Here is a 25,690-nt window from a genome sequence, read left to right on the forward strand (position 1 = left end):
TAAACGTATTCATATTAGACTCCTCTTCGTGTAGAAGCAGAATTGCATCCACAGCCAATGGACATCAGATCCTTTTCAGGTGGAAAACAAGGAGTTGGAAGAGAAGAGTCCTGTCACCTAAGTTTCCCCAAATGTAGAGAGATTGCAGGGGGAAATGACTACATACAGATAAAAACAAGCCACTCAAATGACCTATCACAGAATATGATCTGCCAGTTTCCCAGGATATGCTACCCACATAAAGGCCAAGAGCAATAATGTCCTTTTCCAGTGTTGACCTAAATGCTTCTAGAATCCACACCTAAATTACACAGCTATTTCTCCTGTGTATACTTAAAGACAAAATTAAAGGAATTAACAGAGCCTGGACTGCTTCTGTCCTTTCACAGCAAAGTATTTTCTGTAGGACACATCCTCCCCCTCCTCCATATGTACTAGAACAGCAATCATTGCCTTCTTTCCCCATACATTTCTCTGATGACTAGTGATGTTGAGCATCTTTTCCTATACCTGTTGGCCTTTTGTATGTCTTCTCTGTAGAAATGTTTATTCAAGTCCTTTGCCCATGGGCAGCCTGTGTTGGAAGGAAGAGAGGTCATCTTACCTGTCACCAGAGAAGCAGAGCCCAGGTGGGCCACAGAGTACCATTTTTAGTCTAGTCCTCTCAGTTTTGTATTTAGTAAATATTACTCTCATCATCTGAAAATTAAAAAAAAAAAAAAAAATCTCATACCTAGTGGATGAACCGCTCTCCTTGTAATTTAAGAGAAATGATTGACTCCACTACGCCGATGGCCAGTTGATCCCCAGGCCTCTGTACTGACCCTCTATTTAGACCTTTCTTCTTCACTTCCCCATTGGTCCCTCTACCCCAGACCTCTGCCATGATGACCATTCAGGACCTCATCATTTCTCACCCAGATTACTGCAGTTTCTTCCTAATAGTCTCCAGCTTGCTGTTATTCCGCCCTCCGGTTGAGATCCATTTAGATTTTTCATAAGGTGCAACTTATCACATGTCATAGCCTTCAATGGCTCCTGATCACCTACAGAAATAAATCCATGCTCAGCCCAGCATCTAAGGGGCCCACAAGACCCCAGCTTGCTTTTCCACCTTCATCTCCCCAAGTTCCCACAAAACAACTGGAGACTTGCCCTTCTCCCAAACAAACGCCTCAGTTTTCCTCTTTGGTGCCTTGTCGATGCCCTTCCTTCTACGAGAACCCCTCCATCACTGCCTTTTACATCACCTCATCCTTTAAAGCAGGGGTCCCCAACCCCCGGGCCACGGACCGGTACCGTCTGTGGCCTGTTAGGAACCGGGCTGCACAGCAGGAGGTGAGCGTCGGGCGAGCGAGCGAAGCTTCATCTGTATTTACAGCCGCTCCCCACTGCTCGCATTACCACCTGAGCTCCGCCTCCTGTCAGCATTATGGTGGGTTGTATAATTATTTCATTATGTATTACAATGTAATAATACTAGAAATAAAGTGCACAGTAAATGCAATGCACTTGAATCATCCCAAAACCATCCCCCCACCCCAGTGGAAAAACTGTCTTCCACGAAACTGGTCCCTGGTGCCAAAAAGGTTGGGGACCGCTGCTTTAAAGTCCATCTGAAATGGCACATCTTCTAGAAAGTCTTTCCTGGTCCCCAGAGCTGGCTCGGAACCCTTCCACTCGTAAGCCCTGAGCATACACTCACTGCATCTCTCTTACGGTCCTTACCCCACTCTGCCTCCCACTTCATCCTTTGGTTGCTGGTTTATCCCTCCCTAAAACATTATACTCTCCTTCGTAGTCGCAAAAGCATCAGGAAGTGTCTGGAAAATACTTGCTGGAGTGAAATGGATCTGAGGAGCGCTCACCCAGTCTCGTTCCATAGTGTTGCCCAGTTGACAGAGTTGATATCAGATGGCATAATTAAAAGCTGTTCCACATGGCTGGGATTCGGTTCATCAAGCCTACATCTCACCTTCTTATTGGTATGCCATTCTCTCCCTGCTTCCCTCCAAATCCATTAAGAGCAAAGACTGTATGTAATTCATATTTTCATCTCCTTCAGCCAGTAGTTTGTACAAGGTAAGTATTTAATAAATGTAGGCTAAACTCCATTTATTCAATTCCATCATGTCCCAGTAGAGAGCTGTAATGCCCTGAGTGTTCCCAAAAGTGCAGCACATGAACGATTGGTGGTAAACAAGATGACTTCAAGTGACATACAGAAGAAAACTTTTTAATGGCCATGGGTTTACTATAATGTGCACTAGGAAAAATATAACTAGTACAGAATACCTATGATTTTAAAGGTACTATTGCTTGGGGTAGGGCTAAATTTATTTAATTTTTAAATGAGGGTCTCAAAGAAAAATATTAACTAACCAGTGGTAGATATTACTGCTTAAGGCAAAGCTAAATTTATTTAAGCTTTTAAAAGTGAAATCTACTTACAGAAAAATATTAAGTAAAGAGTGGTACAGATGATATTTAAATATGGCAGAAAAAATTAAAAATCAGAAGTGACATAGGAAAGACTGAAATTAAGAAATCTTGCCCCCTAACTAGTATTTCCAGTTTGAATCTTGTTTGCTCCCAAATGTCCCACACCCACTGCAAGATTAGTCCCTTACAAATATTCCTTCATGTCACATCAGGTCTCAGGAGCCCCAAGTAGCTCCCCACGACCAGCCACATCCCACCTCCTCTATTGACAGTTCTCATTTCTCTAATCCTTTCTTCCAAACCCACCTCTGATCCCTCTGCAGGGAGATTCCGCCCATTCTGCCCCTTGGGCAAATCTTGCAGATGTACACCATCTTGCCTGTGCTTAGAACGTTCTCCACCCCCACCTTTCCTCTCCACCAGTCCACGAGCATCCCTTCCCCCTGTGTAATGGAAGCTCAGAACCATCTGCTTCTTCCATCTCTTATATTCCAATCCACCTTGTACCACACATTCTTCATCCATTAGAGTAAGGTTTTCACTTGTGACTTTGCATTCATCCACAAGTATGTTTCATCACCCTGATTAGACTGTGAACTCAGCCAGGGCCAAGACTATGTCCTTAATGTTGTGTGAAGTCTCGGTCAACCTACAAGAGTGCTGAACAAACCACAGGCACTAAGTGTATGTCTTGTATTAACCAAAAGCCGACACATCCAGAAAACGTATAGCACGGGGTGCTCTACTAGCTTGTCAGACATGAACTTGGTGTAGAATGTGCTCAGCATCTACAACTGGGGTTCTTACTGCACTCATCCCAAAGACCGAGTTTTAACAATTCCCTGCACAATGAACCTGGGTGTAAGATTAGAATGCATCCTTGGGGTGTTTCAGTAAGGAAATCAGGATTTCCCAGGTGGTGCAGTGGTTAAGAATCCGCCTGCCAATGCAGGGGACACAGGTTCGAGCCCTGGTCCGGGAAGATCTCACATGCCGCGGAGCAACTAAGCCTGTGCACCACAACTACTGAGCCTGCACTCTAGAGCCACAACTACTGAAGCCCATGCGCCTAGAGCCCGTGCTCCGCAACAAAGAGAAGCCACCGCAATGAGAAGCCCACGCGCCGCAAGGAAGAGTAGCCCCCGCTCGCCGCAACTAGAAAAAGCCTGCATGCAGCAACGAAGACCCAACACAGCCAAAAATAAATAAATAAACAAATATAAATAAGTGCTAAGAAAAATAATAAAAAAAAATAAGGAAATCACTCTGTGGGGAAAAGTGAACTTTTGTACATTGTTGGTGGGAATGTAAACTGATGCAGCCACCATGGAAAACAGTATGGAGGTTTCTCAAAAGACTAAAAATAGAACTACCACATGACCCAGCAATTCCACTCCTGGTTATATATCCAAAAAAAAACCCCAAAAACATTCATTCTAAAAGATACATGCACCCCAATGTTCATACCAGCATTATTTACAACTGCCAAATATGGAAGCAACCAAAGTGTCCATCAATACTTTGAATGAATAAAGAAGCTGTGGTATATACATACAATGGAATAATACTCAGCCATAAAAAAGAATGAAATTTTGACATTTACAACAAAATGGATGGACTTGGAAGGTATTATGCTAAGTGAAATGTCAGAGAGAGAAAGACAAATACTGTATGATATCACTTATACGTGGAATCTAAAATACAGCAAACTAATGAATATAACAAAAAAGAAGCAGACTCACAGATATAGACAATAAACCAGTGGTTACCAGTGGGAAGAGGGAGGGGGAGGGGCAAGATAGGAGTAGGGGATTAAGAGGTACAAGCTATTATGTATAAAATAAGCTACAAAGATATATTGTACAACACAGGGAATATAGCCAATATTTTATAACTATAAATGGAGTATAACCTTTAAAAATTGTGAATCACTATATTGTACACCTGTGACATATATAACATTGTACATCAACTATACTTCAATTAAAAAAAAATAAGGAAATCACTCAATCTGGGTTCATCCCTAACATTTTTTCAAAACTCTATTATCCCTTCAAAAGAATTTGATGGAGTCCAAAATTCAGAAGGTTTTTGTTCCAAAAATTAATTTCATTTATAATGTTTTTAAAATAAATAAGTAATCATCTATCCTGTACTATACTTCTCTTTCTCAATCTGTTAAGGGGTATTTCAGTATTTCAATCGCCATCTGAGGAAATATAGTCCAGTGGTTATAAACATGGACTCTGGTTTCACTCAGACCTAGGTTAGACTCTCATCTTCACCATTTGGAGCTCCAAGACCTCAGGAAAATTCATTCACTCACATAGCAAATATTAATTGAAAGCTACCATGTGCCTGACCTCCATAAGCCTTGATGTTCTCCTCTGTAAAATGGGAATGATAACATTCCCTGAAATAGAGACATTGTCAGGATTAAATAAGATAATGTATGCAAAATGCCTAGCACTCTGCCAGGTTCATAGTAACAATAAATGGTAGCTGTTACTATCATTATCATTATCATCACCATTACATTATCTTCAGTCTTTGTAGAGCATTTAACACTGCTCATTATGTTTCCCTTCTTAAAACTCTCTCTTGTCTTCATGGAGATATCAGTTTAGTCATCTTAGTTTATTCATTTTTTAGTTTTCACTTATTAAATTAATAAACAGAAAGAAAAACCTTTACTGAGTGATAGGCATAATGCAGAGAAGTATAACAGTGTGCTATGACCGAGAATGACCTGCACAAGTGACTGGTTAGAAAAGCATCTCTGAGGAGGTGGCATTTGGGCTGAGATTTCAGAAGTGAAGAGGAGCCCATCACATGAAGATCCAGTGGAAGAGAATTACAGGAGGGTCCTACAAAAGCCCTCGGATAAGGAGGCGCACGGTGTATTCAAGGAATGGAAATAAGTCTAAAGAGGGCTAGGCTGTAGCTGAGGTTTGGAGAGGAAGTAAGCAACAATCATCACACGGGGCTTTGCAGGCCAGCATCAGAAGCTCGGAATTAATGTGGAAAGAGACACTATTCAAGAACTTTAAGCTCTGGGTATGATAGGATCTGATTTACATCTTTAAGGATCATTTTGGCTGCTCTGTGGGGAATGGAGTATAGCGAACAGGAGTAGAAGTAGGGAAACCAATAAGAAGACTATGTCAGCCATCCAGCTGAGGGTGCTAAAACTAGAGAGGTGAGAACTAGACAGAAACAAACAGATTCTGGGTATATTGTAGAGGTCATAGCTGACATGCCTTGCTGATAATGGGGTGTGAAGTGCCAGAGGGCAGGAAAGAAAGGACTCGCTCATCATGCCTAGATTTTTGTTCCAGCAACTGTACAGATGGTGGTGCCATTTATTGGGATGAGGACATATCACAGAGGCACACGTTTGCAATAGGAAGTCCACAGTCCTGTTTCAGTCTTTGAAGACATGTGAGTGGAAACACCAAGGATGCAGGTGGCTGTGCAAATCTGGAGAGGCACATCTGGGAGGCATTAAGGACTGCTGGCATCACCTGGGGAGAACCAGACAGAGACGAAAAGGCCCTCAAGTCCAAGTGCCTGGGCATTCAGTCATTGAGAGGGAGAGTACTGGAGAAGAGGAAAACAGGAAGCTGAGGAGTGGCCACAAGGGTAAAAGTAAACTCAGAGGAGACAATGTCCCAAAGCAAGTGACAGAAGTAAAATGCTTCCAGAAGGAAGGAGTGGTCAATTGTCAAAATGGCCTTGAGGTGTCAAGGAAGATATGGCAGGTGCTACATGTGCTTTCACATAAGCCCCTCCCCCCTCCTCACTAACAGACCCAATTTTACTTAAATGTTGGTTAAATGGCAACACGTTCAAAAAAGGTGGGCCCCAGTCACAGACTCAGGGGATAAATCTTAACTGGTCCAAGCCAATAATGATAATACCATTCCCCTTTGACAGTGATTGGTTTAGGGGTTGATGTAAGGAGAAGTAGGCTGTGGAGTTCCTAGGAGGAAAAATCCTCCATGATAAAAAGAGAAATATAAGGAAAAAGACCACTCCACTTCCCATGCTGTGTTTAGACAACATAATGCCTGCTGGAGCGTCCGCAGCCCTCTCACCACCATTAGGGAGCTTTTGCCCAGTGATAAAGGGAGGCAGGGCAAGAAGCTGGACAAACCTGGGTTCTTAGTAGCATTACAGAGCAGCTGAGCCAGCCCGGGAGCCCCCCTTGTTCAGTGAGATGATAACTCTCTTAACAGTAAATGTCCATATTGTTTGAGCCTCTTTAAATGGGACATTCTGCCATGTTCAGCTGAAAGCATCCTCACTGACACTTCAGATAAAAGAACAGAAAGAGGATGCAGCAGCCACTGGTGACCTCGGTAAGAGCAGCCCCTGTGAAGTGGTGATGGGTAGAAAGAAGAGGGGGCGGAGACCGTGACTCCAGACGACTCTCTCCAGCAATTTTGCTGTGAAGTGTGTACAGGAATTAGGTGGCGGCTGGAGGGGATGGGGGGGTCAAGGGGATGGTGGGAGATACTGAAGCACGTGTCCCCGTGAGTGGGGATGTTCCGGTGGAGAGGGAGAGAGGTTGGCTCAGGAGCAGAGCGGAGAAGCAAGAGAGCGTAGGTGGGGAGGCCCCCGGCACAAGTGGAGAGGCTGGCCTTGGACAGCAGACACACTGCATGCATAGAGGGATAAAGGCAAGACGGCAGGTACAGATGCAGGGAGTCTGGCAGACTTGGAGGGCGTGGGGGAAATGATGTTTTCTGACCAGTTGCTTCCTTTTTCTTCAGTGACATAGGAAATGCTCAAAATGCGAAATGTCTCTTCAGACCTATCTAAGACTCTCCCGCTACTGTGAAGTCCATCCTGACTTGTACTCTCAAATCCCCCCCCTTCACACTCCCATGAAACTGTCTGCCTCTCTTCTGGAGTGTGTGCCCTGTCTTGTCTCGTAGTTTTAATCCCCTGTGCCAGCAGGATGGAGACTCCTGGAGGGCGGGGAGCATCTCTTCACATCTCAGAATCTATCACAGAGGCTGGCACACATGTGTAATAAATATACTGAATTGAAGTAGAGCCCTAATGCACTGGGATGAAAAAGAAAGTTGACAGATTCCACATATGCAAATTCTCCTACTTGCTAAAATTCATTTATAACCCCAAAATCAATACTCATGGCATTTTCACAGTCGTTCGTGGACAGGTGCAGAGCAGCAAAAAAACTGAGTCTTGCAACACACACGTTCCCAACTGAGGTCAAACAAGGAAATGCTCTGCCTTCTTTGTGTCAGTTCTCATACTGTAAGCAAGTGTCCTTTCTGTGGTCTATTTAGTGCCACGTTTTTCACATTTTTGTGCTTTCTGTTGGTCATTTCACTGCTTAAGATTGCACTCAAGCATAGTGCAAGGCTGGGATTGCCCTTACGGAGAAAATATGTGCGTCAGGTAAGCTCCCATCAGGCATGAGTAACAGTGCCATTGGCCGAGAGTTCAATGTTAATGAGTCAACGATATATGTTAAGTAAGATATCTTTAAACAGAAACACACATAAACAAGGTTATGTATAGATCAGTTGATGGAAATGTGGTGACCAGAGGCTTGCAGGAACCTAACTCTAGATTTGCCCTAGAAGCAATGGTTCAGTGTTCACTAATTCAGTACTCGCGGAGACTTTATAGAAGGTAACTACTGCAAACAACAAGAATCAACTGTATTTCATTTTGCCATCTCCTGAGAAAGGGAATTATGGAAACAAAATGATTTGATGAGGCTGAGATGAGACTCATCAAGCCTTAGCTCTCTTTTCATGCTTTTTGGATTACTCACCAGCACCAGGATTTGTGTTAAAGAGAAAGCTGCTGATTAGCTATAGATAATATCCCCTGAGAGCCATTAACCTGCCTGAGAAGCATCTTGGGGCCCTTACCCTATCCTCTCACTCAAAGCCAGCTGGCGGGGGAATGAGGTAGAGAAGCAAGGGAAGAGTAAAACATTACCATATGTCTTAATTTGGGTTCCCCCAGAAGCTGATCCTAAGATAAAGGACTGGAGCACAGTAGTTGTTTGGGAGGTGAAGAAAGCACCAATAGGGAAATGGAAAAGAGAGACACGGGTCAGAAGGCAGCCAAGAAAACCAATAGAAAGTGCAGCATCAAGCTAGCTGTCACTATGGAAGAATGGAATTTTTCCCACTGCAGAATATATTCCTGATTTATCGTACCCAGGCCTGAGGGAATGGGGTATTTACCTACCATCTCCCATCAGTCATTGGTTGAGGGCTGCTCTTGGGGCGTTCTAACTCCCCTGCACTTTCTGCCTTCCATGGGAGCAGCAAAGTAGGCTCAGTTAAGGAAAAAGGCCAAAAACGCAAGAACTGGCCATCAAAGTTAGCCAGTTTGCACTGAAGGGGTAAGGATGGGCACTGGCGCGTCTGCCACGTCACACAAGGCTCAACGTCTCACGTGAACTGAGACCAGGAGTGGGGCCACTTCCACGAGAAATCTACCAAACAAGCGCATAACCAAGTCCTGGGGCCTTAACGTACTTTCAGCAACTTGCTAATCCAAAGATCAAGTGCCACTAGTTTTAAGTCAACATAAGGTTTCATGGTGTTTCTAAAGAAACCTAGAGGTAATACATAAGGTTACATTCCTTCTTCTTTGGTAGAAGCAAGATGGAAAACTCACTTGCATTTTTAATTATCAAATGGAGCCTTTGTCCCTAGAATAGGATATGAGAGAACAATAATACAGAAGCAGTTTGGGGAAAACATGGGAATCTAGTACTTCATAGGATGTGCTGTCTCACCATCAGAGACTAGGTAGGTCCCCATGGAACATACGACAAAGACACATATCCCTACCCAAGAGCCAGCTGGTAGTAGGCCTTTTCCTTCCACAAACACCTATGCCCACCACCCCGATGCTGCCACAGCAGCTGAGAAATGTATACTCCATCTCACATGCCTCAGGGAAAGTGCTGGGGCCGGGAGAGGAGAGCTATCATACACTTCATAGTGTTTAATTACAATCTACTGCTAAAGACAAGGCAAGAAAGATGACATTTCCTCCATTACATCAGGTGACTGGATTTTTGGGCTTTGAATCCAGAAAATATATTTGTCCCTTCATTTTCATGTCTATAACTTTTCCAGTTCATGTCATTACCCTTGAAAAATGGACAAAAGAGCTAGACTGGCCAACACAAGTCCTGGAAGTCACCCTGTGGGTATCCAGCCACAAAACCATATCCTTCTCCATCAATCAGGTGGATGGAGAATATCAGGGTCCTGGGAGGAGGGACTCCCACAACCGCCGCAATGAGGAGGGGCCAGGCCTGGGGCATCCACACTCTTCTCGCTGGAGATGGTGCACAGCATGATGCAGAGGCCCAATCAGAGGCCAGAAAGTGAATGACAAGGGAATGGCCTTGGATCCAACACAGACCTGGGTGCAAACCCCAGCTCAAGCACTTTCAACTTGGGTGGCCATTAGCAACTTTGGTTTCTTCATCTTCAAAATGGACCTAATACTACGTCTCAGATGACTGACATTCATTCAAAAATAGATACGGATGCTACGACATGAATGAGAAAATTACACTAAGTGAAAGAAGCCAGTCACAAAAAGCCACATGTTATACAATTCCATTCATATGAAATGTCCAGGACAGACATATACGTGGAGACAGAAAGGAGATTAGCGGTTGCCTGGGACTGGGAGAGAATGAGGGAAATTAGGGGTTGACAGCTAATGCGGATGAGGTTTCTTTTTGGAGTGATTTAGAAAATCTTCTAACATCATACAGTGGTAATGGTTGCACAACTCCATGAATAGAGTAAAAACCACTGAATTGTACATTTTAGATGGGTAATTTTTATGTTACGTAAATTATATCTGAATAAAGCTGTTTTTTAAAAAAAAAACAGATCTGGAGCCCTCACTCTGTGCAGGTTCTTTGGAAGACCTGAGCATCTAGGTCACGTGGCCGAACATTAGGATTTTAACTGGAAGAACAAGCAAAGTGACTCAGGTTGCTGTGAAGAATGTTACGTCTTGTGTGTTATGCCCTGAGCACTGCACCTGATGCAGACCTTCAGTAAATGGGTGCTACCAGTCACATCATCACCATCATTTATCAGGTGCCTCCTTGTGCCTGGCACTACGCTCTGTCCTTTGTGCCCATTGTCTCATTTAAGTTTCACAACATCGAAGGGATGGGTGCTGTGATCACTTCTGGTTCTCCGGTGGAAAACCAGGCAGAGAGAGGTAAGACCAGCAGCGTGGGAGTGCCGGAGCTGGGGGTCAAATCTGAGCTCTTGCACACTTTCTCATCACACACCCCTCCCCTCCAGCAGCACGTGGCCATCACTACCATCACCAGGCATCACAGGCAGGGCTCTCTCGATCACTAGAATTGGTTTAAAATAGAGCAGAAACCTCTGTTAGCTGCCACCAGGATGGCTCCTACAGGTCTCTCCCAGCCACTCGGCTGAGAATCCTGGCAGTGGTGGCGCCGCTTCACCCCAACCCTGCCTGGAACTCCACGTAAGGCTCCCACAGCCCGCTGGATTTATAGTGGACACCCCAGGCAGTCCAACCAGATGCCGCCTCCTTAAGGCCTCCTGTCCCAGGCTGGCACCCTTGACTCTGTTGGCCTCAGTCTGCCCCAGCATCCCAGATGTAGCAAAGAGACTTCCAGACTCATAACAAACCAACTGGAGCCCCAATTTCCCCCTATTCAGAAGACGTGTAAATTTAGATACTTCGGAAATCATGTGTAGCAAAAAGTTCCCATCTGCCAGAGAGAGTGAGAGTATTTAATTACCGAACGTCTCAGCCTCTTGCAATTCCTCTGAGATTAATTTACATGTCATCATCATGAGGGAGACTCAACCTCCCGTCCCAGTGATACACACACAAGCCACAGAGTCCTAATTAACAAAGGTTCTTAATAAAATTTCAATATAAACTAGGCCTTCTTTGAAATCACTGCATTTTCTAACAGAGTGTTGCTGCCTTCTGCAAGATCGACACTCATTCTCTACAAAATTAACAAACTAGACATTTTTTTCAAAAAGCAATGTAACATCAGAATGGTCTCGTTTTCACCCTTATCATAAAATTTTTTAAGCCCCTTTATTTGTCAAATGTGTGCCTAAGAGAGATTTCTGAAATGCGCAGGAAATCGATCTGAGTGTCTGTAAGAAAGGCAGAGAGCACTGGCCAGGTGGTCAGTTTGAGGAGGGCAGGGACTCTGTGTTGTTCATCTCTTACCTCCAGGCCTGGAATAGTGGCGGGCACAAGGAAGGCACTCGGTAAATATTCACTGAATAACTGAATGAACATCTTCTCCAAGAGGCTGAATATACACCCATGTCCATACTTGTTATAGACTTACGGAAGATTTAGTTTGGAATCTCAGAACCAGTATGTTCCAGGATCAGGAGAGCCATAGCTCTTCATCAATTCTTCTTTCCAAAGGGAGAAGAGAGGCAAAGGCCCCTCCCCTGTTGGCATTACTGTGAGAGGCAGTATTGCTCATGGAGGTTAGATAAGGATGCAAACACGTGCTTTGTTCCCTCTTCGCTGTCTGGGCAAGTCACTTGACTTCTCTAGACTTCAGCGTTTTCCTTTGAGAAGCCGCAGAGAGTTTAGATGTCTCAAAAGTCCTTCCCGATTTCTGAAGTGAGTTTAATGTGAACTGGGCTTTTACACAGTCACGGTTGGCCTTCAGTGACTTCCCCTCTCATCACCGCACATTCTGTCCCCTGCTTGGACCTGCGGCACCTCCATCCCACCTGCCCCCATCACACAATTCTATCCATGTCCAGTCTGCTCCCTACACGACTCCTCCCAAAGTCTGTGTTCAACGCTCCTGACTTTTCCCTTCCCCACTTTACGCCAACCCATCAGTACGTTTTGTTCTGTGTTCCATTCCCTCTCAGCTCACGTCTCTCACAGAAACTTGATTAACTTGGCTGTACCAATGGGTAATTGAGAGTCTGTAAATTATCTGGAGAAGATATATTTGCATTTTAAAAAGATGTGTTCTGGGGAGTCTGGGGGTAAATGGCTACATGTACATGTATGGCTGAGTCACTTTGCTGTGCACCTGAAACTATCACAATGTTGTTAATCGGCTATACTCCAACATAAAATAAAAAGTTTAAAAAAAAAAAGATGTGTTCTGGAGATGATGTTTTAATCCATGTTGACTTGCACCTGTCTCAGTGGCTAGACTGTGACTTTCCTGGGTATAAAGCCTCAGATCTTTCTCATCTTCCTGTGTCTAGCCCCATTTCCGCTGTCACTGACTCACAAAATGTTTAGGGAATAACCCCAAGGATGAATGAAAGGTTGCCAATGAACAGAGTAACTGATAGGTTTTAGGCAATCCGATGGTCACGGGAAGGAGTGCTGTGGGTCAGCTTGTAGACAGGGACTTAGAGGGGCTCCTCAAATCCCACCCCCTGTGCCGTTGGCTCCACTTCTCTTTAGAACTGAGTCTGAATACGAAGATTATTGCCTAATAAGCAGGCATTCATGCTCCTAGAGAAGCTGTGTTCTCACCCAGCCAGAGAAAGGGACCAGCACTTCATAGCTTCTCATTAATTCAGGCTTTGGGGAGGCCTTCCAAGCTGAGGCCACAAGGACTTGACAAGCAGGGGGTCCCATTATAGTCAAAGGAGAAATACCCCAATGCCACAATGCCTCCCGACACTCCAGGAACAAAGTGACAGCGGGTATGGAGGAGATGCTGGCAATTTTAATTAGGTCCATTATGCTAAACTGATAGCTGAATGCTTCTGAAAGGTGTTTGAAGTACAAAATATTGAATGCGCCATAGTTTTTGGTTTATTGATTCACTGACTCCAAATATAGAAATTATCACAGAATCAAAAGCCATGTAACAAAGCCAAGGAAAAGATTATATTAATTAAAAGAGATTGAAAATGCGGCAGCCATTGCTTTAAGATATACCTCCCCCTGCAAAAAAAGAAAGAAAAAGAAAAAGATACTCTTCCCATTTGCAACCAGAAGTTTAGAATTGGTTGTCATAAACCAAAGAGGCCAAGGAAAGCTTCTTTTCCTCCCCAAATGTTTCTCAAAAATTCCTTTGATTCCTACAAGACAAGGAATCCCCCAGGTAAGTCCCACACCCAGCACCATGCCTGGCACATAGTAAGTATGTTCCATAAACATTTGCTGAATCAATCATTCGATTACAAATTATAATCATTTATAAGTGGTTTAAATAATCTTTAAAAATACAAATCTGACTGTGTCATCCCTCCTACTTTAAACTATTCAGTACCTTCCCATTATTCTCAGAAAAAAAAAAAAAAAAGCTCCTTCATATGAGCTACTATCCTCTGCATAATCTGGCAGCCACCCATCTCCCCATCCTCATGCCACCAGGACACACCTCACACTCTAACCAGGACCACAGTCCAGGTTTTCTGGCCAGAGACCAGTGGTCTATTTACTGTGCCTCACTGGCTTTCTCTGTTCTTTTATAACATATCCCCCAAAATCTAAGATCTAACCATGCAGTAAGTGCAGGAGTGTTATTCGAAACAATGAGTGTCATGAGCCACCATCATTATGCATGACTACAGTTAAATCTAGAGTACGTTCACTACATAACTATGCCTAATTTTTCATAATAAAAATGGAAACGCTGAGGAAATGATGTGCATGTGGCTTAGTCTGGGTCACAATGAATCAGCTGTAGGTCCAGGAATTGAAAATGGGGGCTCAGGAAATGAAGAATTAGTCAGAAGTTAAAATCACCAGTGTAGAATCACCCTGAACATCAGTCACTGTTCAGGGGTGAGGGTGGGGGTAGTTCCTGGATGAAGGAATAGAGGGGAAGGCTAGGGAACCAGAAGGTGGATACAATGGCATATCTGCATCCTGAGAATTTTTCAGCCCGTGGTTGCTATGGTTACAGACGCCATGAGAGTTGGCTCTGGAATGTGACAGGGCTCTCAGGCAGCCTCATTCAACCCACCCTCGCCCTGTCCTAGGGCCTCTCTTTGCCATTTTGTGGGAGAAGTAACATATTCAACAAAGCCCATGGTGGCACTCAAAAGACACTGTGTTCACTCTCCTCCACCCAGGACACAGAAGCTTCAGAACTGTCCTCACACTATAAAGTCGTCTCTGGAATAATCCAGGCGTGCAATGTTTGGAAACGTGGGAACCTCAAAGACATCAAATGCATTCGGCTTCCTGGAAATCATTTTCTCTTCAAGAATGTGCAGAAAAAGCAACAAGGTGGTTAAAAAAAAAAAAGTGTGTTTACTCCAAATATAACAGAGAGTGGCTTCTCCCCGTGTGCTGGGTCCATCACCCCAGGCACACCATCCCTGCCGTCTTGGCTACATTCTGGTTTCACAGCGAAAAGAAACTGGGTATATCATGTGGCCATTTTTTGGTGAATATTTTATTGTGCTCCCTCACACATACAGACATAAGGTCTGCTGCAGAAACACACCAGATGCCCATGCCCTGACATTTCTACTGCCCAGCCTGAGGGATGTCCTGTTCTTCTGGCTTTATCCAAGGAGGTTGGGTTTTCAGTCCCTGAACGTGTAAAGGAAGAGGGCTGTCAAAGAAGGGCAATCTGTAAACGAAGTGGGTCCCTGAGTTGTCTCACTTAACCTCTGGTATCACAGTGAAAAGAAATTGGGTATATCATGCATTCATTTTTTGGTGAATATTTTACAGATTCACATGTAGAATGGTGCCCACCCAAAAGAGGCTGAATAGATGCTTTTTGTATTTGAAAAATCTGCTTGGACTGGTTGGTATATTGTGATCTACTATAACACCATATATTCATATTTTATATAAATCATCATCATACTCGCTGTCTTTCTAAAATACCGTTCGGAGCAGTGGGTGATAAGAGGGGTAAATGGAATTCAGTGACTTATGGTTCTGTGGGTAAGTGGGAAATTCAGGGTTAAACAAAATCAGCCTGGTCTCTGCACTGCAGGATTGATTCTCAGGGGGGGTGTGCAAGGTACAGGTGAGATTCTCAGGGGTGTAGAAGGTACAGGTGAGATTCTCAGGGGAGGTGTAGAAGGTACAGGTGAGAGCTCCAGCGTTAACACACTCCTGGCATCAAGTCATAGAGCTACGAGGTAACTTTGGGCAAGTTGCTTAAGCTCTGCAGGCCTCAGCCTCATCATTCAGAAAGCAGGGATAATCATTTCACCTGTTTCTTTGGACTATAAAGAGGACTACATGAGATTATGACTCTAAAGCACTTTGCACAGGGCCTGGCACTTAGTACATATTCAATAAGAAATAAGGGGAAATGCTTACGGTGATTTTTAAATATTTCCTCAAACTGTTTGACACTCCCTCCTTCCAAAGTGAGCTTAATCACCCCTCCTCCCCAAATGCAGACTAAATTTAGTGACTCGCATCTAATGAAAAGAATGAGATAGCAAATCCATTTGTGACAACACAGATGGACCTTGAGGACATTATGCTAAGAGAAATAAGTCAAACAGAGAAAGACAAATACGGGGTGATCTCACTTATATGTGGAATCTAAAATAAAACTCATAAAAATAGAGAAGAGACTGGTGGTTACCAAAGGCAAGGGGTGGGGAGTGGGCAAAATGAGTGAAGGGGATCAAAAGATACAAACTTCCAGCTATAAGATAAATAAGTCCCAGGGATGTAATGTACAGCATGGTGACTATAGTTAACAATCCTCTATTATATATTTGAAAGTTGCTAAAAGAGTAGATCTTAAAAGTTCTCATCATAAAAATATTGTAACTATGTGAAGTGATGGATGTTGACTAAACTTACTGTGGTAATCATTTCATAATAGATAAAGATATCAAATCATTATGTTGTACACTGAAAACTAATACAATGTTTTATGTCAATTATATCTCAGTAAAACTGGATGAAAAAACAAAGCATGTGGTGGTAGTAACAATGTATGATTTCTGAGGTTAGGTTATAAAAGGCATTCAATTCCACCTTGTTCTCTCTTGAAGCGCTTACTCTGGAAGAAGCCAGCCATGTTGTGAGGACACTCACGCAGCCCGTGGAGAGATTCACATTGGCAGGAAATGAGGTCTCTCCCCAACAACCAGCGGCAATTTGCAAGTCACATGAGAAAGCCATCTCAGAAGCAGATCCCCCAGCCCCAGTTAAGCTCTCAAATGACAGCAGCCCCAGCCAACATCTGACCATAACCACTGAGTGACTCCCAGCCAGATGACACAGCTAAGCCATTCCTGATTTCCTGATCCACAGAAACTGTGAGATAATCAACACTGATCATTGGTTTAAGCCACTAAATGTTGGGGTCATTTGTTACACAGCAATATCAGCTCTCCAGGAGGGAATGAGCATGCATCATTCTGCAATCTGACATGGCCCTGAAAACATTTTCTTTCACACAGCATCTGGTAAGACTAGTTTGTATCTCACGGAACACACCTTGGGAAATGTTGGTCGAGAACTTAACAGTTTATAAAGCTTGTTCACATTTATTCTCTCATTTGATCGTCTCAGCAAATGTGAAGCAGGTGTTACTGTGCTCTTTATTTTACCCAGGAGAAAACTAAGGCTCCAAAAGCTTAAGTGACTTGCCCAGTTTCACACAGCTGATAAAATTGGTAGAACAGTAACTCAGTTTGATTATTATGATTCTAAACCATGTTTTTTCTCTGTTCTTTTCCCTGGTTTGACTAGAACAGTTTAGGTTTTTTAAACCTGGAATAAGAATATGGGGAGTCTAAAAGAGTGCCAGGAAGGGGGGTGCTCTGTGGAATAGGCCACCCTCCCAAATGATCTGGAGAGTGAACCAGGTGCTTCTGAAGCATTTGGGAGCTAGAGCCTTCCCTGACTTCTACAGAACAGGGGCTCCTTCAACCGTGATAATAACATAATGCAGGTACCACTCAGGGGGCTCTTATGACAATCTAGCACTCTTTTGAGAGCTTTGTATATATCACTTCATTTAATCTACATAACAAATCAAGGAAGTACAGGCTGTCATCATCTCCACCTTACAGATGAGGAGACCAAGTCACAGAGAAATGAAGCAGCTTGCCCAAATCAGCCACTAATCAGTGATGGAGCTCAAATTGGGACCCAGGCGATCTAAGACTATCACGGCATGAAGGGGCCTTATCAAGCAATGTCCCAACTCTCTCCTTTTCCATAAGAATGGAGGAGCTGGAACTAGCACCTAGATCCTCCCACCCTAAGCTCCTATAATGTACAGAGCGCGGCATCTAGCCCAGAGGCTAGGTTCAATGAATATAACATGCATTTATGCCTGTCAAGTTATTTTAAGGAGGTATATGCTGAACCCACTCTACTAAACTGCTTCCCATATAGCCTCAAATTCCACCATGAGAAATGAATGCCTTTGGCCTAAAGCAATATTCTCAACTGGTGGACTGAATGTTCAATTGCCCAGTATCACAGGATACTGAGCGTCTCTATTTAACCTGTCAGGCTCATATCACATTAAATTTGGTAAGTTACACTATTTATCTTTATCCTAAAATATTTAATGTGTTATTTGGGGGACCCACAGGGCTGTTTACACATTAGAAACTCATTTCTTGGTAGTAAAATTGTTGCTAGTTTGTATGTCAGAATTACAAATACCAGCATTTTAGCCCATTCTGCAAAGGTCACCATGACTTTCAGACTCTCTATCTCTTGAGCAAATCTGCACTGACTCTTCAAGTATCTCTTTTTAAACTGTAAACACTACCTTTGCCCCTACATTGGGTAGTTGAGTGAAAAAAATTAGAATCCTTTGCATAAGAGATAGCATTTGAAATTAGAACTCTGTAGAAATCGGGGGCGGAGGGAGGGTGGAAGGGGGAGAATAAAGGAAGGAAGGAAAAACAGAAGGGAGGGAGGAATAAGGGAGTTCCCTGTGATCCCATGATTTATGTATGGCAGGGCTTGACTCTACAAATCCTATACTTTGCCACCATTCCGCTTTGCTTCAAAGTTCCCTTTAGGGAAAAAGAAAGTAAAGTTATTGGTAGTACAGAAACTGGAATCCCCTGAAACCCTGCTACCTACCCCTCCACACAACCTCTTCCGCCCACCCCTATCTGCCTCCCTGGCTCTGGGAATAGAGGAAAAAGAGAATACAGCTCCCCTGTGACCACCCCCTCCCATGCCAATGGTTCTGGCCTTCAACCCCCAGTCCAACCCTACAAGGAAGATGAGAATGCCAGCTTTCATTTTCAATTCATAGTACTCAGTCGCAGACACTTACAAGGGAGAAAAAACATCTCACACTGTGTCTGCAAACCACAAATCAATGTTCTAGGAAGTAAATATGAGGTTTTTGTTTCTCCATTTTCTCTCATTACTCTGGATAACAGTAATTAATGAGCCTGATACAGTAAAGTCTCTGCTGAGAGGACCATTAGGACCAGAGCCCAAAAGTGGTCAAAAGCCCTTTGACTTCTGTGAGAAACCTGCCAGGTGGGTGTAACCAACATGGTGCTGGTGCCACGTTGCAAACTGAAACTTCCTAATTGGCTTCCAGTAAAATGGCTTCCTTCTATTTCTTCACTAAACTCTCTAATTCCCCACGGACTAAAAGTAAAATGAATCCACTACCTCAAAAAAGGTACATTTTACTTTTTCTTACCAATGGTGGGCCCCTAGCACTGTGCCTACATTAAACACCATATCTCAGTTGTGGTGAAATGTCCCAATTTGGGGCAAGATGTGGATTGTGTTTTTTTAATGCATCTGATTTAAGATGATGCTCATATAGAGCCTTCTATGGACTGAATTGTGTCCCACACACCCACCCAAAAAAATTCATATGTTGAAACCTAAACCCCAAACATAAATGAAGTAGAGATAGGGCCTTTAGGAGGTAATTAACATTAAATGAGGTCATAATGGTGGGGTTCCCATTCAATAGGGCTGGTGCCCTTTAAGAAGAGGAAGAAACATCAGAGTACACTCTCTCCATCATGTGAGGCAAGAAGGTGGCCATTTGCAGCCCAAGAAGAGAGCTCTCACCAGACACCAACCTTGCTAATACCATGGTCTTGGACTTCCAGTCTTCAAAACTGTGCGAAAATAAATTTCTCTTGTTTCAGCCACTCCGTCTGTGATATTTTGTTATGACAGCCTGGGCAGACTCACAGAGAGCCAAAGTACAGATGTTTCAGAAACGGGGTGGAATAGCAAAGTCGACCGACCCAGTTTTAATTCCACCCAGTGATCACTGGGATTGGCAAAAGGATGATGAAACTCCCTTGGACACTGCTGAAAAAGAACCTGAGCCAAATCTTGGCCCAGACAGTCTTCGGAACATCTTTCCTCTTTACTTTCTAGGATAATTGTGGTGATTTTGGCACATTATTAATCCCATTTGGAAAGCTGATCTCCTGAAAGTTGGATATTAAATCAAAAGATTACTTTCTTTCCAGAAAATCTAAGCTATACAAATTGTGTTTGGAAACACATTAACAAAGATAGCACTCAACTGATCTTACAGGTTGAGCATGAATCGTATTCACAAGAGAGCAAAATCTCTTTTTAACCAAGAAAGCAGAAGCGGGATCCAAGGGTCTTCAATGAACTCATGGGATAAAGTGCTGGCCAGTGCAAGTACAACCTGAAGAAAACCACCATCAGCTAAGGGCTCACTGATCAACCCAAAGCCTTCTTCCTCTAAATCTCTCAGAGAAATCTCTGAATACACTTTTGGATAGGAAAGAATGGGAGAGTGTGGAACGGACAAAAATCCTGGGAGGGAGGAAAGCTTGAGGGAAATTTCCCTGGACGTAAGCATCAGAAGGCCTGGGTTGGCCCCAGCACTGCCTGTTGGCAGCCTTGGGCCCCCAAATAAATCATTTACTTGTTCTATTCCCATCAGTAAATCTAAGACTCCAATACTGACAAAACTAGAACAAATGAGATAATTTGTAAAAAGCGTTCTATAAACTGAAAGGTGATACACACATAAGATACAGGCCTCTCTGGAATTTTGCACTAAACTATGCACTAAAAATGCAGCTTTAAAAAAAAAATCCAGCTCCAGATCTAAGGCTTTGCTTCTTTCTTAAGTGGATTTAACTACCTAAAATAAGCTGCACACCAGTGACCAACATGCACCAAATTATTAACTGGACACCAACCGTATCTTTGTCAGGCTACATCTGCCCACCCACCTGCCCCCACCTCACCTCCACTCCTGGTGAGAAGGCAAACAGAAGGAAAACAGTCTGCTGGAGGCTCTGGAGAGCTGGGAGCTTGCAAGGAAGTGGGAATATCAGTGTCCTTTCCAATACCCCATTAATTAGGGATATTATTATCCTATTATTATTTGTCCTTTGCCATTTGTAGCTTAGAAGAGTGCTGGAATTTCCACCATGCTCGAAGCCTTAGAGATCCTCTCTGATCCATCCTACATACATTCAGCAAAAGGTTATTGAGCATCCACTATGTGCCAGGCACTTGCCAGGGCCTGGGATTAAGACAGTGAACAGGACAGGGAACATTCCTGCTTGTTGGACTCATGCGCTAGCAAGGGAGGCTGGCATCAAAGGTGACACATGAGCAAGTAAGATGGTTTCAGATCATGACAAGTACCAAGAAGACAACTGAACAGGAGACGTAAGAGAAAGCTATAGGGCTGGGGAACGAGAGGCGAGGCCTTCAGATGGGACAGGGAAGCCCTTGTTAACAAGGTGATATTTGAACTGAGATTTAAAGGATGGAAAAGAGCCAGCCACGCTAACATACATTTATAAGCAATGGAAAGTGCAAGTGCAAAGGCCCTGAGACAGGAACACGTCTGATCTATTTGAGGAACAAAAGGAAGCCAAATGGTCCAGAGGTCAGCTCAAGGGGGATGTTGAAGAGATAGGATCAAAGAGGCCATGTCAATGGCCTCCTTGCACATGGGAGGAAGGTTAAGCCCAGAGAGGCTAAGTGAGCAGCCCAAAGTCACACAGCTAATTACTGCTACAGCTTGTTTTAGAAACTAATTCTTTTGCCCCAAAACTGAGTTTTTTACACTATAATGATCTGATTGCCTCAAGCTGTAGGAATATTGTTTGCTGATCTTACTGGTTTTTAAAAGCTTTTAACATATATCAAAGCAGATAGCCAATCCCAATTTTCAGCAGAAGATCATCAACAAGTGATCCCAGTGATTTAAAATGCATATAAATTCTGCTATGAAAGCCAATACTTAGTGCCAACCCACTTTTGTGTAGGTCCTCCACAAACAGTCACTGTGTGCTAAAGGCTTAGCTTTACAAATATGGAGGAAGGCCATAGCTCACCAGAGAATAATCATTTTACACTTAGGTCTTATTTTTGCACCTAAACCTCTTAACAGTGCTTTGCTTAATTCACCCAAGTGCAATCAAAACCACTCTGTTCTCAAACCACCTTCATTTTGTGCTATTAAATTGTCAGGTAATAGGGCTGTAAGCAAAACATCATAATTACAACTTCCTTCCAAAATCAGTGAGCACAGCCACCTGAAGGTGCAAGTCTGTTCATTCCCGAATTCTAAGGAACTGTCCCTCCTCTTTTCTATTATAATGTTAGGTTCTCCTTCATCTTTCCCTTGCTAAACACATTTGGTCTATGTAAACCCAAACTTCCAAAGAACAGACCCAATGTCTGTCCAGTAGCCAGTGACTGCCCGACCCCCAGAGGTAGATGCAGAGATAATATTTGGTTAGACGGGTTAATGGAGAAAGGAATGAGTGAGAAAGACTGATTCACTGCTTCACCCTTCTCTTCCTCTTCCCGCTCCTCCTCCTCCTCCTCTCTCTTATGCTCTTCCTCCTTGAAAGAAGCTTCTCCAGTCCCTGAGCTCTGGGAACCTCACCAGGCAGGAACCAGAGGTGCAATAACATAAGGAACAGATGGGAAGAGTGTTTAAGGGCCCATATTTTAGTCTGACCCCACCACCCACTAGCTGTGTGGCCTCGGATAAGTTACTCAACCTCTCTGTTCCTCAATTCCCTCACCTCTAAAATTAGGATCATCTCTTCTGTCTATGATTAAATAAAGAACATTAAATTAATCTTCTGGTTAAATAATAATTAATAATAAATAATTTAATAAATAATTTAATTAATTCATTAATATATGTGCACCTAGTTCTATGCTGGTGTGAGATATGGTACCCTCATTCCCCCCTCTCTTCCTGCCTCCACCCCCTGGCTAGGAAAGACTACTGTCACCCACACCTCCAGGAACAATTGTGCCTCAAGTCAGAGCACACTACTAAAAAGGCAGCTCAGTGGTGTCCTGACGGCAATCAAGGGTCAAACGGGGACAATAACACTGTGCCATCAGATAAGTATTGTGAGAATAACTGTATGAAATTACGTACATCAAACACCTGGCACGCAATGATTGCTCGCTGAATGCTGTGACTTTTATCAGGGTCTTTTCATTTTTAGCATCATTAGTTGTGACTATAGACACCACTTGCATGCTTCTTCACTGTTTTAGGCTGTAAACTGTGGGATTCATCTGTGTTTATCACCGTGACATAAATAGATAGAATGATTATATAGAAATGTATTTTAAAAGCCAAGGCAAGCTTCACAAAATCAGCCCCACAGCCCTCCCTATCAGAGCTCCTTGAAAATAACTGATCTGATATTTTAGACAACAGCCCACTTGACCCATCTCTTGGATGACTCTGAGACGTCTCCCACTCAACAGGTCCTGGGCTGAACTCCTGAGTTTTCCCTCAAGACTACTCCTGCCCTGGCTGCCTTCCCAATCATTCCAACTACTCCACCTCCACACTTTATTCACACAAAGCCTGTATTTTGTACCCTCCCTCGCTCCCTACTCCAACCATTTCTCCATCTCCACAGCCACCACCATGGTCCACACTACTATCGTATCTGGTCCCTCACATCCACAAGAGCCACATAGCACTTGTTTTGAAACTTAGTTCAGATCATGTCGCTCCTCAGCTTGAAACACTCCAACCTCCCAATCCACAATTCCCCCCTACCTGCAACAACACGAGGCTTTGAACTGAGATTTATGGATTTTTGGATTTATGGATTTATGAGACCCTATGGATTCACCAGCCGCACCTCAAAACACATGCTCTCTTGCTCTCTGCTCCAGCCATGGAAACTTCCTTTCAGGTCGTCAAATATACATGCTCCCTCTGCCTCAGGGCCTTTGCACTTGCTGTTCCTTCTTCTGCAAGTTCCCGTCTTCGTTAGCCAATTAATCCCTACATATCCTCCAGGTCTCAGTACAAATATCTGACTATCTTCCCTGACTATCCGCCTCCTCTGGTTCTTGTCAGTCTCTTCCATCTGATGCTTTCTTAAAACCTTGATGCTCTTCTTCATGGAACATGTATAAACTTGTAATTATGCACTTCTGTGCCATGATTGATTTAGGTCTGTCTCCCTCACTATAAACTCCAAGAAGGCAGAGCTTTTGTCTGTAGTATTCTGACTGTGTTTCCTGTGCCTGGGACAGCATTTGGTTTGTAGTAGATAGTCAATAAATATGTTTTGCAAGGATTCCTCCCCCACCCCAAAAAAGAAAACAAACAGACAAAAAACAGGCACACTTCCATATTTCCAGAGATCTAGAGACAAAATAAAAGGTCTGGGTTGTATTTAACAGCACTGGTTGTATTAACAGCACTGGTGTTAGAATAGGCAATGTCTCTTCACTCTGTCTTCAGTACCCAGTCAATTCCTAAGACACTTATTCAACAATGACTGGGTTTCCTCTCTTCCAGTCTGGAGAAGAGAAGAAATGCACTCATAAAAAAAACACTAAACACACACACAGATACATACACATCAAATAAACAAATTTCAACCCCAATTCGCACAGCGGCGTTGCCTCGCCCAACTCAGCCTTCAGATGAGCTAAGAGAAATGCTTGTCAAAAGCATGACAAAAGCAAGAGCATTCTTGTCAAAACTGGACACGAGGTTTCAACTTGTTCTGCTCCCACAGTGATCACTCACGAGAAGCCTTAACATCTGTATGCTAATTACAGACACCCTGGATGACCCTAGGCACACACAAATCTGTCTAAATCACTCCCTCTTGAGCCCAGGGACCACTGTCCAACATTCCTAAAAGCTTGTAAATGACACTACTACTCGGGCGTGCTCCCCTCCCCGAGCCCTCACCTGCCCCACCCTTTTCGAAAACCACTCCCCCCTCCCCCTTCTACTCCCATCTGAGCCAACGTAGCTACGTGGTTTGGTAATAAGATTGAGCGAAGATTTGGAAGGCCCCGTGGGCTTCATTATTCCGCATGCCCTAGAGAAGGGCCACCTCCAGGGGCTGTTGCTGCGGCTCCGAGCCCCACTTGCTGCCAGGAAACCTTTCCCGCTGAGGACACCCGGCCAGGCGGTGCAGCTCCAGGTCCAGGGGGAGGCACCCCACCCATCTGCCAGAGACAAAGATTACTAGAAACAAAGGACACACACACACACACATACACACCCACAAAGTCAGAAGGAAATACCGACACTTGGTGCGATTTCAAGCCAAACACCCAGCTTGGTGTATCTTTAAACAGATTTTAAAACAATCCAGGAGGGACACTGATTATGTGATAATGACAGGCACTATCTGGGTTTGGCACCCACGCTGCCTCCGCCCTCCTCCCACCCGCGCTGCAGTTCCCAGGCGAATTTTCCAGCCTCAGGACACAGGCTGCCAGGAGCAAGAGTGCTTCCAGTCAAGGAAGCGCGCACACGCCGGAGACAGAGGCAGGGCCAGGGCGGTCAAAAGTAGGAAATACCAACCTTTAGGATCCCAGTTCACCTGTTTTCTTGGAGTCTCGATTGGAAATTTCATTGCTCCGTTGCCCAGAAGGGGAGGAAATGAAAAGGATCAAAATAATAATAAAGTCCTCAAGCTTTATACGCCTCGGTAGAGCAGTCCAACAAAACAATTTCCAAGGATGGGGGAGCCTTGGACTGGGTCGTGGAGGAACCCCAGAGAAAGACAAGTGGAAAAGGTTTGGCTTAGGAGAGAACTGGAGACTGCTTGGGTGTTTGCACCGGGTGAGGGGTGGCCGGCAGCAGCCCCTCGGGTAAAAGGGAAAGTAAGACCGGCGAGGGGTGGATGGAGAGGGAGGCTCGGGAAGATGAAAGAGCCAAGCTGCTTCGCAAGTGCTGTGCCGGCAGGTTGGGGGCAGAGCAGCCGGAGGGCCGGCGCGAGGGAGAAGCCCACTGCAGTGTCACTCCAGCCCC

General features: G+C 44.0%; 1 protein-coding gene across 1 annotated transcript in view; it reads right to left on the reverse strand.

The window, feature by feature from the left end:
* Positions 1-25,292, reverse strand: part of KCNK10 (potassium two pore domain channel subfamily K member 10) — a 136,135-nt gene extending 110,843 nt beyond the window's left edge. The window contains exon 1 of the mRNA XM_059915811.1: positions 25,241-25,292. Coding sequence (XP_059771794.1) covers positions 25,241-25,292 — 52 coding nt within the window. The remainder of the gene's footprint in view (positions 1-25,240) is intronic.
* Between the last annotated feature and the right edge of the window lie 398 nt (positions 25,293-25,690).

This window comes from Balaenoptera ricei, chromosome 2 (assembly GCF_028023285.1).
Source record: "Balaenoptera ricei isolate mBalRic1 chromosome 2, mBalRic1.hap2, whole genome shotgun sequence".
In the NCBI taxonomy this organism is placed as follows: domain Eukaryota; kingdom Metazoa; phylum Chordata; class Mammalia; order Artiodactyla; family Balaenopteridae; genus Balaenoptera; species Balaenoptera ricei.